General features: G+C 44.6%; 3 protein-coding genes across 4 annotated transcripts; 1 reads left to right on the forward strand and 2 right to left on the reverse strand.

Moving 5' to 3' along the window:
- The first annotated feature begins 2,806 nt into the window (after window positions 1-2,806).
- Window positions 2,807-6,697, forward strand: IL18 (interleukin 18). Its single transcript, XM_065651980.1, has 6 exons — window positions 2,807-2,886; window positions 4,055-4,128; window positions 5,080-5,088; window positions 5,628-5,765; window positions 6,125-6,270; window positions 6,397-6,697. Exons 2-6 carry the CDS (start codon window positions 4,062-4,064, stop codon window positions 6,625-6,627), a joined length of 591 nt encoding a protein of 196 aa, XP_065508052.1. The 5' UTR covers window positions 2,807-2,886; window positions 4,055-4,061; the 3' UTR covers window positions 6,628-6,697.
- A 1,010-nt stretch (window positions 6,698-7,707) lies between these two features.
- On the reverse strand, window positions 7,708-11,273 carry SDHD (succinate dehydrogenase complex subunit D). The gene is made up of 4 exons (XM_065652154.1): window positions 11,186-11,273; window positions 11,010-11,114; window positions 8,961-9,105; window positions 7,708-8,414 (listed from the first exon to the last, which is right to left on the reverse strand). Exons 1-4 carry the CDS (start codon window positions 11,241-11,243, stop codon window positions 8,249-8,251), a joined length of 474 nt encoding a protein of 157 aa, XP_065508226.1. The 5' UTR covers window positions 11,244-11,273; the 3' UTR covers window positions 7,708-8,248.
- A 1,396-nt stretch (window positions 11,274-12,669) lies between these two features.
- NKAPD1 (NKAP domain containing 1) lies at window positions 12,670-17,523 on the reverse strand. Of its 2 annotated transcripts, XM_065652152.1 has the most exons (5): window positions 17,198-17,523; window positions 16,001-16,101; window positions 14,695-14,850; window positions 14,084-14,137; window positions 12,670-13,286 (listed from the first exon to the last, which is right to left on the reverse strand). In XM_065652152.1, the coding sequence occupies exons 1-5, from the start codon at window positions 17,264-17,266 to the stop codon at window positions 12,767-12,769; spliced, it is 900 nt and encodes a 299-aa protein (XP_065508224.1). In that variant the 5' UTR covers window positions 17,267-17,523; the 3' UTR covers window positions 12,670-12,766. The 2 variants fall into 2 exon arrangements, with proteins under 2 accessions (XP_065508224.1, XP_065508225.1); XM_065652153.1 differs by lacking the exons at window positions 16,001-16,101; window positions 17,198-17,523 and adding an exon at window positions 15,065-15,155.

Consider the following 17,523-nt stretch of genomic DNA (forward strand, 5'->3'; position numbering starts at 1 on the left):
CCTCGCCTTGCCCGCGGCTCCTGGGGAGGCCGGCGGCCTCCTGCAGAGCCTTTGGCAGCCGGGCCCACCTCTGCAAGGCTGCCCGGGGAAAACATCAGCGAGGCTCGCCGCCGAAACCTCTCCCTCCTTCAGTGACCCCCGGGGAGAAGCGCCTCACGCCAGCTCCACAGCTGACTGAAAGCGGCGTGAAACTCACCGTTGCTATTCAAAGTGTCGCGCTGTCCGCTCCAACAATTCCGGTCATATTTCGCCTTCTAAGCACCTGTGACAGGTGTAGTCGCAGTTTGAATCGCTGTAACGTTGTGGGATGGCGGTGAAATGCCTGGTGAAGCTGGACGGATCTGCTTCAGAAGACAAGCCGTGAATTACTCAAATCTGAGAGACTGCTGCCACTAAAATGAATAATGCTACTAAAATTAGACAACTGCCAAGACCTACTTTTTTTCTCTCTCTCTCTAAGCAGTGGAAAAGACTGTGTTTTCCTTATTTTTGTGCTTCACTTCGGTAGGTAAGCTATATTTGGTTTTATCATGAAATGACTGACGCAGATTACACGATGAGGTGGCTTGCTTACAACAAGAAGAAATTAGCTGTGATGGTTCAGGAGAGCTCTTTCAATATCACACCATGTTGTTGGCCAGAAATATCAAATGTTATATCAAGTTACTACTTTCCTAAATCACGGCTTCATTAGCTACAGTGGAGAAAACCATTGCAAGATTTTAAGCTCTGCTGGAGTAAAGGCAATTTTCGCTCCTTTTTTTTCCCCTCCATCTTTGTTTTCTGGCTTCAAGAGAAGAAAGGATCTTAATCGTACATCAAAATAGGCTCTAAGAGTCAAAACTCAGGACAAGAACTGCTGAAAGAACAAGAACTAAATACTTCCCCAAAGAAGAAACAATATTCAATATGCTGCCATGGCCCACTTCATTAAATAGTCCAAAAATATGAGATATTTTTATGCTATTAGCAATACTATCTAAACATTAAGAAGAGATATGAAAGGATACACTTGGAAAACATTCTTAAGTGCTTACCAAATTGAGTTACCATTACTATATTAAGATATTTTTATTCACAGACTGCCTGAATTAAAATAGTTGAATTGTTTTACCACTTCTGGTACCTTAAGGATGTGAAAGTCTATGGAGAAAGCTCAGAATGGAGAAAAAAAAAATCTCTAAACCATTTACTGTAAAAGTAGTTCCAGTTCCTTTAAATTTGGAGATAGTAAAATGCCAGAAGCTTAAAATGTACAATAGAAGCTGTTGTTATAAATTAGAACCTGGTCCTTAGAAGTGCAAATATGTACAGACTAAGAGAAGAAAACTCCTTTAATCTAATCTGCTAAATGACCTAATTGAATCTTTAAGATCTTAAAGATTTGCAAGAAAGACCAAGTCCTCCTTCTTGATAGTTTCATATAGAATGTCAATAGGTAAAAAATATTAGTGCCAGCAGTTAACACAAAATAAACGATGTTGGCTGACTGGCATTGGCTGTGGTGCTTTTGCACACATTTTGGTACCAAGTACAACTTTATTTAATGTTTCACTAGTGATCAGAATGTAAATTTAAACTTAATGTGGAAAAAAAGACTAAATAATAATAATTACAGCATTTTTTTTAAAAAACAAACAAACAAACCAACAAGCAAAAAACAAAACCTGCAATGAAATTAAAAATTAGATAGCTGGGAACAAGAAAAGCAAGCAGTATCACCCAAGTGGGGAACTCTACTGAGTAAGGCTCCGATGCCCAAATTTTCAAAAAAATGTTAAAAGTCAATTGGAGTGAAGAGACGTGAATATTAATTTGAAGCTGAAGAAAATTATTCAGAGGTTGAAAATTAAAAGGCTGGAGCTGTTTATTTGAAAAAGGCAGGAGGCAATTTGATCGTACTTCACCAGAAGGAACTATTTGTTACAAAATAGCTATCAGGAAAATAGACAGAAATGGGTAACCAGAAACCAGTTAGCTGTCACATTAAACACTCCATAAACGCCAAAGGCAGCAAGCACATTCCGAAGAGCATCGCACTTCGAGACCGCAGCAGTCAGGTATGAGTCATAGTCATCGTTGTTTTATTTATTTGCAATTAACAGATACGTGGGAAACAATTTACAGCTGTTAAATTAGGAGCTAGCAATTGGGCTTCGACTACTAGGCACAGTTTCTGGTTGTCTGTTTCCTTGAAAGGAGCCTAAATTCCTGTCCCGAAGCTATCTGTTTACAAAGGGATAGAAAATAATTTGAAGATTTCCCACCAGACACCAGTGATCTATTTCTTGTTATTGTTGTTAGGAAGAACAAGACGCGTGCAATGTGTGTTCAATCCTAAACTGGCCTCCCCCAAGGCAGACGCAAAGTTTACGGGCAATTTTGAAGTGTGTGGAGAAGGGGAAATCTGCATGCCGACGGCTAATACCTGTTTCAAAACTGCTACTTGAGACTTTATGGACCAAGCAAACAGACTACAACACCCTGGTGTAGAAACAAGGCGTCCTGTGACGACATCTGTGCGAGATCAAGAGATTCGTACAAAGCTTCCTTTGTAACCTCAAATCATGATTTGCCTTCCCCACCGACGAGGGGAAGTGCCGCAGAATAAATGCAGACGTAGACAGATATCTTGGGAAAGAGCCCTAATTTCCCCTGCAGTTTTTCAGCCGGCTTCTTTTGTCCTATAGCGAGCCAAGCCACCAGAAAATCCCCCTCGCTCGATCGTTCTAACAGCCGCCTCCCCCCCGCAGCAGCCAGCTCGCCCTCCTCCCGGCTCGCACGAAGGCATGCAGGCGGCACGGCGGTGAAGCTGCCCCGGGAAAGCCCGAGCGCCCAGCCAGACGGGACTCCGCAGCCGCACGGCTTTCGGCTCCGCCGCCCGAGGTACGCGTGGATGCGCGCGGCGGGGAGCGGGGCGGGATCGCGTCCCGCGGGGCCGAACGCGTGGGCTGCGGCCGCGGGAGCGGGCGTCGGCGATCCCCGGCCCGCCGCCGCCTGCGCTCGCCCTTGCGTCTCGCATCGTCCCGCTGCAGCCCACCGAGGAGCGAGGTAGGATCGCCGGCGCCCCTCTGGCCTCGCCGGGCGGAGCGCCTCCCCTGCGATGGCTGGCGATGGAGGGAGGGCATCCCTGAGCCGCACCGCGGCGGCCCGAGCGCCGGCGGCTCCGCGCCCGCGGGATCCCGCGCCGCGCCGGGCTGGCTCCGGCGCGGAACAGCTCGCCAGGGTGTGGCCCTGCTCTGCAACCCTGTTTCTCCACGGGGCAAGTCGTTACACACCGCCGCCAACGCTCGGCTACGAATGCCTTTTAGCTTCTACTGTTCCTTTCAAATGTGCGCGGTAAAAGATCTAACCACCTTTTACTGCACATCAGGGGAAGAAGTGTAGTAGTTTTATGTGTTTTACCCGTTAAACCGAAGGCCGCCTTTTCCTTTAATCCTTTAGCAATCGTTCCTGCCTTCCCCCTCTGCTTTAGAGTAACAGGGTGGTCCTTGACTTCTTGGTTTACTTCACTGCAGATGAGACATGCACCATTTAATCTTGTGGTATTTCATGTCAAAGACTTGGGTATGCATGTTTGGAAATAAAAATGCATTCTTCTGCTGCGAACTTAGGTGTCTCTTTTGCACAAACCAGCCAGAACTATAGACCATATAACAAACACAATGAGAACAAATCACTCTCAAATACTTCCCTCAAAGTGCAGGATTTTTTTTTCTTCCTAAAATGACTGTTGCCATTTCCAAGGGAAATATATCTTCTTCACTTCTTTCTCTGTCACTCTTGAGGGGGAATAGCTGTGAAATCAAGCTCAGAATTCAACTGGAGTTAAAACACCATAAGCAAGTAACAGAACTTGAAGGATGCTTTGTGACATTCTAAATAATGATAAAAAGCAACAGAGGAGACCAATCGTTTAAAAAAGCAATTTTTCAACAGGTAGTCAAACATGCCAGCCCTGTTATAGTATTGTGTGCTAGAACAGAACTAGCCCAAGACACAGAGTAAGAAGCATTGTTCTTAACTCCAAATCCTCTCCCTGTGTTTTTGGCAGAGTGAAGATGAGTGATGAAGACATTCTTGTGTGTGCAGTACAACTTGGAGAAAATTTCTGCCTCTATTTTGAAGGTAAGTATTATTCGATGCTGAAGGAGACGCAGTGTTATCTTTCTGTGTGGAAGATCAAAAGCTGATATACAATTAAATCCTTTCCTGGGGCTGGCATCCCTGGTTTTCTGGAATCCTGTTTCCCCCCATGTTATTTGAGCAATCCTCAAAGCAGTTACAATCCCAACCCACTTAGAAGAATGACAGTTTTTAGATTGTGGAGCCACTGCAAAAAGAATTTGAACTTGAGACAGCTGTGTTAACAGGTCAGTACCATATTGTTGATGAACACCTTAAGCATTTAATAACTTTTTGTTGTTGTTTGAATACAATTCCTTTATCAGTCTGATTTCACCTAATTTTCCCATAAGCTTCAGTTTCAAGCATTGTTAGACAAGCATCTGAGTCAGCAAAATATTTGTTGCTTCATATAATACATTCCTGTAAAGGAAACTCAGAAGTGTTGTAATACTGTGCGGTGGGCTTGAAGTAAGTGGGTAACTTCCAATCTTATGGGAAAATGTTAGTCAGAAAACAGTCTCTTCTTTAGAGGCAATTTTTAATAACCGTTTCTTGTTCTTTTGCTCACGTAAAGGTGTTGACGAAAACAAAAATTTACATGCTATTTATTCCTTGGTTATAGCTTTAAACTGACCTGAGCTGTTCACCCTTCAGTAACCCTAAAACATTTTGCATGCCTCTGGGTTTGGTGGTAACTCCAGTTCTCAAATGACTGGTGGTTTCATAATTCTGTTGAGTTTGTTATGCTCACAAATAAAATATACTCTGTAGTTAGAATAGTTCAGCTTGGTGAATTAGCAATACTGGGGAGTACAGCTGGAAATGCGCAGATGGCGGTCTGCCTTCCCATCTTGTAGAACACAACTGGGTAGAAAGCTCTGTACCCACAAAAGAAAGCGCTTAATGTTGTTTTTTCTTTCCTTTTTTTTATATTGCTCACTTGGAACCAAGATGATGATGGTAAGGTGAAAGGTCACAATTTATTAACTTCATTATCAATTTTACCTGAACTAACCTGCTCACTCTTACTAACCCACAAATGCTTTCTGTGCCTTAGAGAACAGGTTTTCAAACTGATAATGGCTACTGTAAAAATAAAAAAGAGAGCTGCAGCTCACCTTCTCCTTCTGAAGTTGATGTTGCTTTATTTCCTCCTAAAGTACAGGTTAGTGGCTTCCCTAACATAAGGACCTTTGCATGCAATTCTAACTGTTGGGCAAAAGAGAGAACTGTTGCTTCTGAACTCTCATTAATGCACACAGTAGCTTCTCTTGCCTATTTATACAGACTGCTGTAATCTGGGAAAACCTTCTGGTGACTGGGCTGCTACAATCCAGGAGTGGAAAGAATTACATGGCCTCACTTTTATTTGAGATTTCCATGCTAAGAACCTATTTCACTGGCATCCTTATCGATGAGATTAAGCCCGTAGGGATCTGTTAAGATCTGAGGAGATTACAGCGAAAATATTTGACCTTCTTTGCTTTATATTTCTATAGGGCTGGAATGTGATGCCTTTTGTAAGGAAAAAGTTCTCCACCGAGTCCTTCGAAATGTAAAGAGCCAGCTGCTTGTGGTTCGACCAGATTTAGACATGGCAGCTTTTGAGGATGTGACAGATCAAGAGATGAAATCTGGTACACTGTTTTTCAAATATATGCTATGACCATTGCGCTGTTTGTTTGCTCTAGGCGTGCTTTTGTTCTTTGTAATCACTGACTCTAAAGGAGACTGAGAGTAAAGACTTCATTTATAAGAATAAAGCTAAGAGAGCTGCAATCTTGTATCGTGGGGGGCCTCAGCAATTCATTCAGAACTATATTTATGGAACATTATTTATTTACAGTTATAATACGGTTTACTGATTACTATTTAGAAATCCAATTCTCACTTTATGGGAAGAGAGCAGTTGCCAGTGGAACGGTAAGACATAATACACTTAAGTTGTTGCAGCTCTCTCCGGAGCATCTATTAATAATAAACAATTTTTATTTAGGCAGTGGAATGCACTTCAACGTTCACTATTACAAAACTACTACACCTTCAACAGGGATGCCTGTTGCATTCAGCATCCAGGTACAAGATAAAAGTTATTACATGTGTTGTGAGAAAGAACATGGAAAAACAATAGTTCGATTTAGGGTAAGTATCTGCTTTCCATACCTTATGTATATATAAGTGTAGGCAAAATTAAGAATTCAAACGTGTAAGAAACAAAACTGCTCAGGCCTTATGCTGGGACTAACTCATTCCTTTTTTCTTCCTCAGGAAGGAGAAGTTCCCAAAGAAATTCCTGATGAAAGTAATGTCATCTTTTTCAAAAAGACGTTTACATCTTTTAGCTCCAGAGCATTTAAGTTTGAATACTCACTGGAACAAGGAATGTTCTTGGCCTTTGAGGATGAAGGCTACTTAAGAAAATTAATTCTAAAGAAACTGTCAAGAGAAGATGAAGTGGATGAAACCATGGAAATAAGTTTACAAGTTAAGTCAGAATGAAAGTTACAACCTATGACATACTTCAACAGTCTTAAAATATGTCTGGGATTTTTATAAAATAAATCTTACTCTTCATTCATCTGAGGCAAGCCAGTTTTATGTTTTTAGCTACCATAAGTCAGTACAAAAATGAGCATCTTGCACTGGAAAACGAGTTCAAATTCTTGGCAAAAAAGAAGCAGAAGAATGTTTTCCAGTCAGATAAAAGGAATTACACAATGAAGAAACAAAACCATGCATGCCTCCAGAGGCCTGTATAGTTTGACACCTAAAATCTTTATTGCCTGTTCATCAAACAGCTGATGAACAAGCAAGTGGCCAACTACCTGGTATTTCCAATGGTTATACAAATAAGTAAGTAAGTAAATAATCCAATCCAGTTTAAAAACCAAAACAAATCAAAGAGTCTTGTGGAATTCAAACAGCAACATTCATTCTGTTCATTGCACAATCAGACTGACAGTAACACACAGTCCTCTTCCGCTTCCTCTTAATAGCATGACAGAAGTTCCATTGGAATGTGGAAACAGTCAACCACTCCTTACTACTATGAAAGTCAGAAAAGATAAAGCAGAGAAGAAAGTTGGAAACCAGAATCTCATTCCCCACCTCAAATGCTCTAAAACGTAAAGGCTATGACAGGAAGGGTATGTTTATTGTCTTTTCAGTCGCACAGGAAAATGTGTTTTAGTATTTATTTAGAAAAACCCCCAAAATGTTGCAGATGAACATACATGTTCCAGGGAGACTATGAAAGCCATATGCTATTTATGGCTCCTGAAATTAATCTGCAAAAGTCTCTTTCTTCTAGTCAATTATTGTTCCATTTTCTAATGGACAGACTGGTTTATTAAGTAAAATCTAAGTCACCTCTTTAAGTAATAAGGACAATACATATTCATAACAAGTTTGGTTTATAAAATTTAAATGAAGTGATGCAGAGTAACAGTACGAACAGTAACATAACACTATGAATTAGTATTTGAATTTGATTTTAGGGGGAAAAAAAAACCCTATCTGCAGAGAAAACATTTTAAATAACCCAAAAGCAGTAAAAATTGTTCAGAAGGGCACACACAATTTCTGTAAATTCTTTATTGTATGGATTAAGAAAAAAGTATTCCCTTTTTACATCAGCTCTCAGAGTCCAAAGAGTTACAGGGTGTGCCTTACATACAGTTCAGTTGCTGTGATGTCAGCAGTAACAGTTCAATTTTCTGCAAGTCAAATTTGTTTTACAAAATAGGAAATCAAGCAACAGTTATTTTAGAAAACCTCAGTAAAGCTGCCATTACAAGGCAAGGTACCTTCAGCTGTGTAACTCTGTCACTGATAATTAACTCATTAACTCCTCCCAATTTACAGTGCAGCTTAAATCAACTTACACTCATTTGGACATTACCCACTTTAAATCTACTTTTTCTAACATTTTTACTGCTGTTGCAATAAACCAAAAAACTATGGATATTTATTTCTAAAATGCTAGCTCTGAACTTGCTGCAGTATGTACTCACTATAGACCCATGCTTATTAATTTCTTTTGCATTAAACATGTTCGTAAAAATGTTACAAAGCAGAGGCAGCGGTGAACAATCGTGTTTGTCAGGGACTCCGTTGCATCTTAGAGACTCCACAGCATGGCAACAGCCTTGCAGATACCAACATCATGATAGTTAAAGTAGCAGAGGCCAGCAAAGGTAACAGCTGACAGTACATACAGGCCTGTATTGGCCAGTTTAATGGCTGTATCTCCATGGACGTAGTCAGTTATAACCTGTCCAAGACCCCTACAGAAAAAGAGAGAAAAAAACTGGAATCAGAAAAGAGCATTCCCCACTTCAAACCACAGAGTTCATGTGAGCATTCTAACAAGATGATTCAAACGCATCATTTTTTTTCACCTGCTATCATCAACCTTTCCTAAAGAATACCCAGTTCCCCACTCAAAAAGAAGATGCACCTATTAAAAACAAACCAACCTAGAGTCCACATATTCTATTAAAAATGTACATATTGGCTCAGAGTTTTCTTAACAGTACTGAAGAACCAAGGTGTTGAGCACAGCTCTTTCAAACAACAAGAATCCGTGGATTCTGCCTCCAAGAAACAGGGGGCAGCTTACCTGGCTTCCCTTTCCAGGAAGAATTTTTTCCTAATATCCAATCTAAACCTCCCCTGGTGCAACTCGAGGCCGTTTCCTCTTGTCCTATCACTTGTTACTTGGGAGAAGAGACCAACACTCTCCATGCTCCAGCCTCCTTTCGGGTAGCTGTGAAGAGCGAGAAGGTCTCCCCTCAGCCTCCTTTTATTTAATAGGGACCTACTGTGCTTACCAGTGGCCATGAAGAGTGAGGGCTGCAGCCAGCGAATAGTCCATGGCTGGTCCAGGAAACAGGTAGGCTGCAGGAAGGAGACCCAGCAAGAGGACACTGACAGCTCGCTCACCTGTCCAGTGCAAGGATGCAGCCTTGGAACTGCCTGCAAAGAGAAGTATTTTTCAGGGCAAAGTTCCTGCCTGAAGTGCTGTAACCTTAAAACCAGATACCTCATCCTGATCAGCACCTCACAATTATGTGTTTTCTCCAACCCAATTACTAAACTTTCATCCAAGCAAAACCTAGATGCCTTTGAAATACTGCTATGGATTGTATATCTACTTTATAATGCCTTGTCTCCAAAGGCATTTTTGTCTAGTGAATTTCCTGAATATCATGTACTATTTATTACTCCCACCTTTTGAGAAACGGCTTTGAGATCCGGATAAACACACCTACAAGTTCCAGTGAATGGCACATCATGGTAACTGTGCACAGTTCTGCCCAGGAACCAGGACTTCTATTTTTAACTGTAAACAGCAGATGAAACTTCTGGGACCATCAAATGATATATGGCCTAGAAGTAGCCTAAAAGCCAAAGGATTTCAGTCCTCCTTTGACACTCTGCTGGGCACCATCTGAACCATATGACAGATGCCTCTAGAAAGAGTATACCAGTTAGGGAGCCCTGTAACCAACTCTTACATTTTAGAAGCATGCAAATACTATTAGGGAAGGAAAAAAAACCCCACCAAACCCAAACATCTAGGAAGTTCTGGAGTGAACCCAAACCCTAGCACCATAAACAATACTTTGAACCAGAACGTCAGCATCAGCCCAGGCTAAAAATGTCAAGAATTGACTCTGTAAAATTACTTTTATAACAGAATACTCCGCCAAAGTGCCTACCTAACTCACAGATATTATCCATCCATCTAAACCAAAATGCAAATGTTCTTGTTCATTTTTGCAAGGAGAAAGAAATTTAGAAAAGTGACAAGACGGGAAATGCAAAGGACCTGAAGAAAAACATGAAAGAGACCCAGGCCGTGGACTAATAAGCTGTCCCTGTAGAACTCCGCGGCCAAGAATGCTTCCCAGAACATGCGTGAAGTCTGTTGCCAATATGACGTCCAGAACAGAAAAGAAGGAAACGGCTTAGCTGTCGTTACACCAGTTTCTTTTACAAGTGTTTCATCATCCTTTCCACTTCTAAGTTGCACTGTAATGGCTACAAAACATCCTTAACCTCCAGTCAAAACATTTCTCATATTTAATTATGCAACTGACAGACCAGAACTTGGTCTTGGCATGGTTATCTTTCATCACCTCTGTGTGGTCTTACCGCATGGACAGAGAAAACAATCTAAGAAATACTGTCTGCCTACAGGTCAGACTTCTCAGATTAACCTCCCTGAATCAGCAGCTCTACTGTTCAAGAAGTCACAACTGCAGTGTTTTCATATTGTTACTGCTACTGATACATAAGAAAAGTTACACCTTCTTCCTGATTTCTTCAAAAAATCTTTCAACCTTCTTTTCCACTCCAAAAACCTACCATCTTCGTTAATAAGCAGAGATTTCATTTTCAGCATTCAGTTCGTATCTCCTGTTTAAAGACTCGCAGCACTCACAAGCTTGAAACTGACACGAGCGATGTCGGTTTCAAACTCGAGCAGTGTCAAGTCAAATCTGCCTTGTTTTAAACCAGACCTGAGCAGAGCGCAGATGGACAGCAGCGCCATGCACTGAAAACAGCGCTGTCGCAGGTGACGGTGGCACATTCCGGTGGTATCTGTAGCTTGCCCCACACGAGAAAAACCACTGTGCCGTTCGTCGATTTTTTCCTGCCCTTGGCTGCTCCTACCTGGCTCAAAAAATCGACAACCCTGACCAGACACGGGCCTAACAGGCACATGAAGAACAAACACATCGTTTGGCTGCACTTGGAGCAACGGTTTGGAGGGCGGGGGGTTAACGGCTCAGCACCGGCTCGCAGCCCCGGGAGAGAGGAGACCCCCGCCCACCCCCCCACCCCGCCCGGCGGGCGCTGCCCCGCGGCCGTACCGTGGCGCTGTTGGGGGGGACTGTGGCTCTGCCGGGCCGGAGCGCTCCGATCGGCGACGGCCGCCAGGACCGCGGGGCGGGGGCGAAGGGTCCTCCCGAGGAGAGCTGCGGAGAGAACGAGCGGTCAGGGCGAGGCGGGCCAGGGCGGCGCGGCGGCCGGGCCGGCGGGCACTCACCCATCTGCGCTCCGCGGGGCCGCGCCAGCCCCGCCCGCAGCAGCACCAGCGCCGCCATCGTCCGCAGCGGCCCAAGGGCACCGCGCTCCGGAGCTGGAAGCCGCTGCCGCCGCACACCTTCCGCTTCCGGGCTGGCGGCGGCGGCGGCGCGGCTGTGCCGGCCCCGGCGCGGCGGGAGCGGGGCGCGGAGGCCAGAAACGGGGGGCGGGACCCCGGGCCGAGTCGCGCCCGCGACCCCCGACCCAGCGGCGGCTGCGCAAAAGCCGCTCAGGGCAGCGAGAGCGCTGCTTCGGAGGAGATGCTCGGTCGCATCTTCAAAATCCGCGCTGGCCACAGCAGATCCAGGCGCTCCTCGCCTGCACGCTTGCTAATGAAAAGTGTTTGTACCAGGAAAGCTATACAAAAACACCTTCTTGAACACCTCCTATGATGCACCTAAGGCAGCTGCATTGTTATTGCACGACCGACCAGCAGAGAAGCGGCTGCGATAGAAGAGCGAGCAGCTGAAAGCCAGCTGAGTCTGCAGCACCGCTTTCTCCGAGTCTTCCGCATTAGCCAGCAGACAATGTCTTTTCACCTGCAGTAAAAAGAGGCACAGTAACCAGGACTTGGAACGAGGCCCTAGGGGCACCGACACTGTTTTTTACTTCTTCAGATGTAGATAAAGCTGGAGCTGCTGCACTCACTGACACACACCATTCACATCATCTCCCCGATGGCTGCTTTCCACACCAGCCTCCCTCGCTTCATTCTCCTCTAAGCCCTCCACAGCCACCTGGTCCAACCAGGCAGAAACGGGGAGAACACAAGGACCACCTAGACCTCTCAGGCCTGTGCTCTGTCCCTGGGCTTCACTCCAAAACAATGACAAAAGCATCTAACATGTCTGGATTTATTTATTTTGTTAAAGGACTTGGCTGTTCAGCTGCAGGGAGAACGGCCCAGTACCAATTTCTCCAGTAATACATTGGGCAGACCAGAGACAGAACACAACACCCACCAAGGCTTCTCTGTCCGCACAATTGGTCTCAGGAAAGGTAGACACAACAGCCAGCCCGTGCCAGGACTTGGAGAGAACTCGTGCGCATGCCACCACACAGGTCTGCTTTTGATGGAGGACAGGAAGACAAAACTACCAGAGGGTTAAATCCAGTGACATTTCCTCTGTTATGACTTTTGTCTCTCCCCTCTCCTACTGCAAGTCTTGGTCATTGATTTGGTAACCCAAAAAAGCAATCTGTTAAAACTTAATTTAAAAAATAATGGTACAAACGTGCCTGTTTTCCTTCTGCAGACAGCCTGTTACATTTTTGTGTGCCTGGTAACAGAAAAAGAATCTGAAGTTGGCAAGACTTGCCAGCCTGTGAGATAAGTAACTGCTCCCCTGGCTTTCTGAATGTCAAGTGAATGAAAACCAAGGGGGTACCTACAGCAGGCTGCCAAGGCTCAGTTTCCTCCCCGCGGGCTGGCAGGATGTCTATAAACCACAGTGTTGTAATAAGTTGTACCATAGGGCAGTGCTGAAAGGTAAATACCGGCCCCTGTCCTCTACCTTATTGTTTGAGCTGCAGCCTAGACTCATCAGTCCTCATCTGAGCTATCCTCTGATTTTTCATCAGCGGCCACTTTCCAGTTCTTCCTCTTGTTCTTCTTCTCTGGTACTTCATTGTGCCTCTCTGACACAGAATTGTGACGTTTCTTTCTCTTTTTGGGAGGCCGTTTATCTTTTTTCTCCTCAGATTCACTGTCCTCAGAGCTGCTGGTGGTTGAGCTGCTTGCATGAGAAAAGTCTGTTTCCTGCCCAGAAGAGGTAGGTTCCCTGGCAGGCACTTTCTTGGTCTTTTTCTTGCGCTTGTGTTTCCCTTTCCAGGTACTTGAAGTCTCCTCTTCTGAGCGCTCAGTCTCCTGGGAAGAATCTGATGATGTTCTCCCCTGCTCCTTTTTCTTTTTCTTTCGCTTTTTGTGTGATCGCTTTTTTTGTTTCTTCTTGTGTGACTTCTTTGTTTTTTTCCGTTTGTGTGACTCACGGGCAGTTTGCTTTCCCAGGTGAGATTTCTTCTTCCCATTCATAGCATTTTGTTGATCTCCTTCTTGCTGGTCGCTGTAAAAAGAACAAAGGATGAGCAAAAGGAAGCAGACAAGCAGGCACATAGCAGTTGAGCCTTCTCTATGTCAAAGTTTTAAGCAAGCATATCAATTCTAACCCTGGCTAGAGCAGGAAAGCAGAGGCCTGACAGATGTGGTAGCTGCATTTTTGTTTCAAGTTCTTATTAAAAGCTTGGTCCACACCTTACTAATACCCCCGTTTAAGATATTTGAGCCAGAACCAAGGACTATGCATATTGAAAGCCACTGAGTGATGAAAACTCATTTATTACAGGTTACTTCAAATCTGTAAGCCTGACAAATACTGTACTTGATTCTGTTCCATGTGGTTTAAAAATAATTAATTCTGTCTGGGATCTTGTTTAACAGGTAAGTCTCCAGTCTCCTGGATACTGCAATAATTTATATTCTCCAAATAAGGAGAAACAAGGAAAACACGTGATAACAGAAAGGAGAACCTGAGAGAGTGTGTACTGAGCTGATTTGGATTCAGCCTACTGCTCTGGCTCTCTGTTGGCCCAGACAGACCTTCCAGATTCACAGCATTTTCATAACTCAAGCTAAAGCTGAATGTCTAATTACTATAAAAGATACAATCTCTTCCTAAGACTCAGACAAGGGGGAACCACATTCATGGACTAGATTTTTTCCAGTGGGTCTCTGTAACTTAACAGTGCTGCTTTACATTCAAGGCTGATCCATGTTCAAAACTGAAAACACAGTTAGAAAAATTCCCTGCATAACCTGACAGAAGTAAGATTCTGGATACATTAGTAAGCCTGCTTGCCTTACCTATCAGTATCAAATTCTTCAGGGTACAACTCTTTATAGCCACTGTGACCCCATCTGTAAGAAAGCAGAACCATCTCTTAGAAATAGACAAGGCATTTAAGGAAAAATATAATTCTGAAAAGACAAAGCCACAGAATAAACATGAGTTTAGATAGCAAAGAAGGGATATCAGAACCTTCCCAACAAAGGAAGGAAATATGACTGATTTGGTTGGTACTATTTGAATACACCTTACATGCTCAGTCTCTTTTCGATTTCTAATTAGTGAAAACTACAACTCATTTCTTTAAAATCACTCCAGAGGGAACTAACTTGCATTTCTTGAGATTTTTTTTTTTAAGTTCCTTGGGCAAAATAATAAATACTAGTTTCTAAGCTTAAGGCTGAGCTGTGGCTGCTTACTGTGACTTGGGAACTCGATAGATGAACTCAAATTAGGTATTCTGTAATACCGCAATAGTTCGTCCATGTTACTTATTCATTCTCAAAATGAGATCAAGCATTATTTTATAGGAGTACATACTGAAAAATGTACTAGCTTTTTTGTACAGGGCTCCAGAAAGGTGTTTTAATTACAATTATGATCACAGGACATTAATTCCTCCACAGACCTGTCTGGCATGTTGGCTTCACATTCATACAGCTTTTTATTCCAGGATCGGGCCCTAAGGAGATCGTCGTCGACTGAATCAAGAAACTGAGAGTTCCTTGTTTTCCAGTCAGCCCTGTAGCCGTCCTCATCAAAGCCATCACTGCGCATCCGACTGCTGCAGAAAGAGAACAGTTGTCCTTCAGCTGTCAGCTCTGATGGAGAAACTTTCTGAGCAAGGGGTTAGTTCAGCGAGAGGAACAAAAATCCAGCAAGTCTTGGATGTCCATCTACGCAAGAAGACCAGCTATCATTTTAATAGATAGTTACATTAGCGGCTCTCGCTAAACCAGGTCGGTAGCCAATGCTGGCTTTCAAAACTTACTACTTACTTACAGCCCTCTGTGCGCAGCGAATTCTTGACAGAGACGCTCACAATGCAAAATTAGAGGAAGGGGTTATCTTGCCGATCACAACAAATGCAGTTTTCTCCCTCTAGCATACTCTGCAGGAGCAGACTAATAATACGCAGTGAGACACAGGCAAGTAAAACCAGCCAAGGGGAAACTGAAGAAGTAGAACTGACATACTCGAATTGCACTTTGATCAGGTACCAGGACTAAGACCCCAAATCCACAGAAAGCACCAACAATTTTGAGTGATCTCACATGCCTGTGGCTTTAGTTTTGCTTATCACTTGAAATACCACACTTCCTGAGCCAAGCAGCAGCTGTGGACTTAGTGTAAGTCTGAAAGGTGTTCTCCCCTGAGATACTAAAACCACTTCCTGCAACATTCATGCTTCTGAAAGGTTGTCACAGTAATAAGGCCACCTCCTCCCGTTCAAAACCCCAATCTTCCACCAAACCTAGCTTGTTTTCGTGTAGCTGGTTAGGATCCTCAGGCATGTCAGAACGATTTAACAGATACCACACAAGCAGCGGTCCATACTGGTGTGTTACAATAGTGCAGGATCTCCCACCACAACAGTTTTGTTTACTGCTCACCTAAACAGCCATACATTAGACTTTCCTCACAACGTTCTGACGCGCTCACTATCCCCATCGCTTCAGAGAGCCTGGCCTACTTAATGTTGTGTTTTGAAGACTATACGTCCAGATGAAGAGAGAAAAGGTCAGACTTAAGCATATGTCTGACTTCTTCCCAGGGACTCATTAAGGAGAAAATAGTTATATCTGTAGTTTAAGTAGTCTTCATATATTGTAAACATGTAGTCATTACAGAACGCTCTTAAAGTGTTTGTTAAACACAAAAGGGTTCAGCAACTAAGTCAAGACAATTATCTCCTCCATACAACTAAAACCCACCTGGAGGTGTCCGACAGCATTCTGCTTTGCCTTCTCCAGTAAGTCTCTTCTGTCTGCTTCTCCCACTCCCTTATTTTCCACATTTCTGTCTCTTCCTGAATCTGAAAGTCACAGAAACAAGTGTAACATCGGGGAAACTTTACAGGCATGTAGCATGTAACATCAGCTCCGAGCTCAAAACTCCGGCTAACAAAATTCACAGCAAGATGTCCTACCATACTGAAACAGATTATTATTTCTAGCTATAACCAAGGTAACCAAAAGGAAAATCTCTTGATGGAAATAACCTAACAAAGCACATAAGGATAACAACATCAGAAACGGTGGGTTTGCCCAATTTTTCTGTATCGGCTGTTCTGGCTACCCTGCCTTGTCATTCATTATCATCCCAAACATACGTACCGTTAGAGAATTCAGTATCTAAATATCATCTGGAAGGACTGAGCCAAAAGGAGAAGTTACGCTACAGGCTGAGAAAACACGGCATGCAAATACGGAGTAGTCTAGCACAGACTGATGTTTATGCACACTGACTGTAAATACGGGATTTTATAAATATGTGAAATAAATGAGTTAGACCGGCTGAATTACGTCAGAAATTAATTAGTTTGCCAAAGTTATCACAGTTTCTTAATCTTGCACTAAAATATTGCCTGTGCACATTAACGCAAAGTTCAAATTCTTTGATGCAATTAGAAGTACATACACAGTACAACGACAGCAAAAACAACACAAAACCCCCGCAAACAACAATCGAAGGTTTGCCACTTTTAAAAAGGCAAACCATTATTTTCACGAAAGTCCTGAGCGAATAGGTTTTTCATCGGAAAAAAATCTCACAGGTAAATATATGCACGGGTTGCCTCGCCTGGATGAGAACCCAAGAAAAACGGGGTTAAACTGAAAGCGGGACTAACGAGGTTTGCGCGGCTGATTCCCGCAAGCGCCTCTCCCCTCCGAGCCCGCCCCGGCTCTGCCCAGCGCCCCCGCCCCGCTCCCGCTCCCGGGCCGTCCCGGCGGCCCCGGGCCTCGCACACGCCGCACGGCAACGCGGCGGCGACGCCCAGGGCATCTCCCCTGGGAGCCGCGGACAAGAGGAGGCTGCAGCGGTGGGCACAGCAGAGCCGGGCACAAGAGCCACAAGAGGGAGGACAAGGGCCCGCCCAGGCCAGCAGCCCCCGCCGGCCCCGGCCGTACCTTGTTGTGCGCGCCCGTGTGCCGGATGACGTTCCGCAGCAGCACCTTCCCCACGGGCACCCGGGACATCCTCTCGCCCTACACGGCCCCGAGAAAGCCGGCCCCACCGGCACTGCCGGGCCCGCCGCACCGGGCCCGGGCGGGGGCCGCTCCCCAGGCCACCCCCGCAGCCACGGGCAGGAAGGGACGGGAGCGGCCGGCCGGAAGTGGTCCCCGGGAAGCGCCTCCTCCTGGCAGCACCCGCCGGGGCGCTGAGCTGCCGCGGGCCCCGAGCCGCGGCGACCGCGGGGCGGAACGGGGCGGCGGCAGCGCCGGGGACAGGCGGC

This window comes from Caloenas nicobarica, chromosome 26, assembly GCF_036013445.1.
Source record: "Caloenas nicobarica isolate bCalNic1 chromosome 26, bCalNic1.hap1, whole genome shotgun sequence".
NCBI classification, from domain to species: domain Eukaryota; kingdom Metazoa; phylum Chordata; class Aves; order Columbiformes; family Columbidae; genus Caloenas; species Caloenas nicobarica.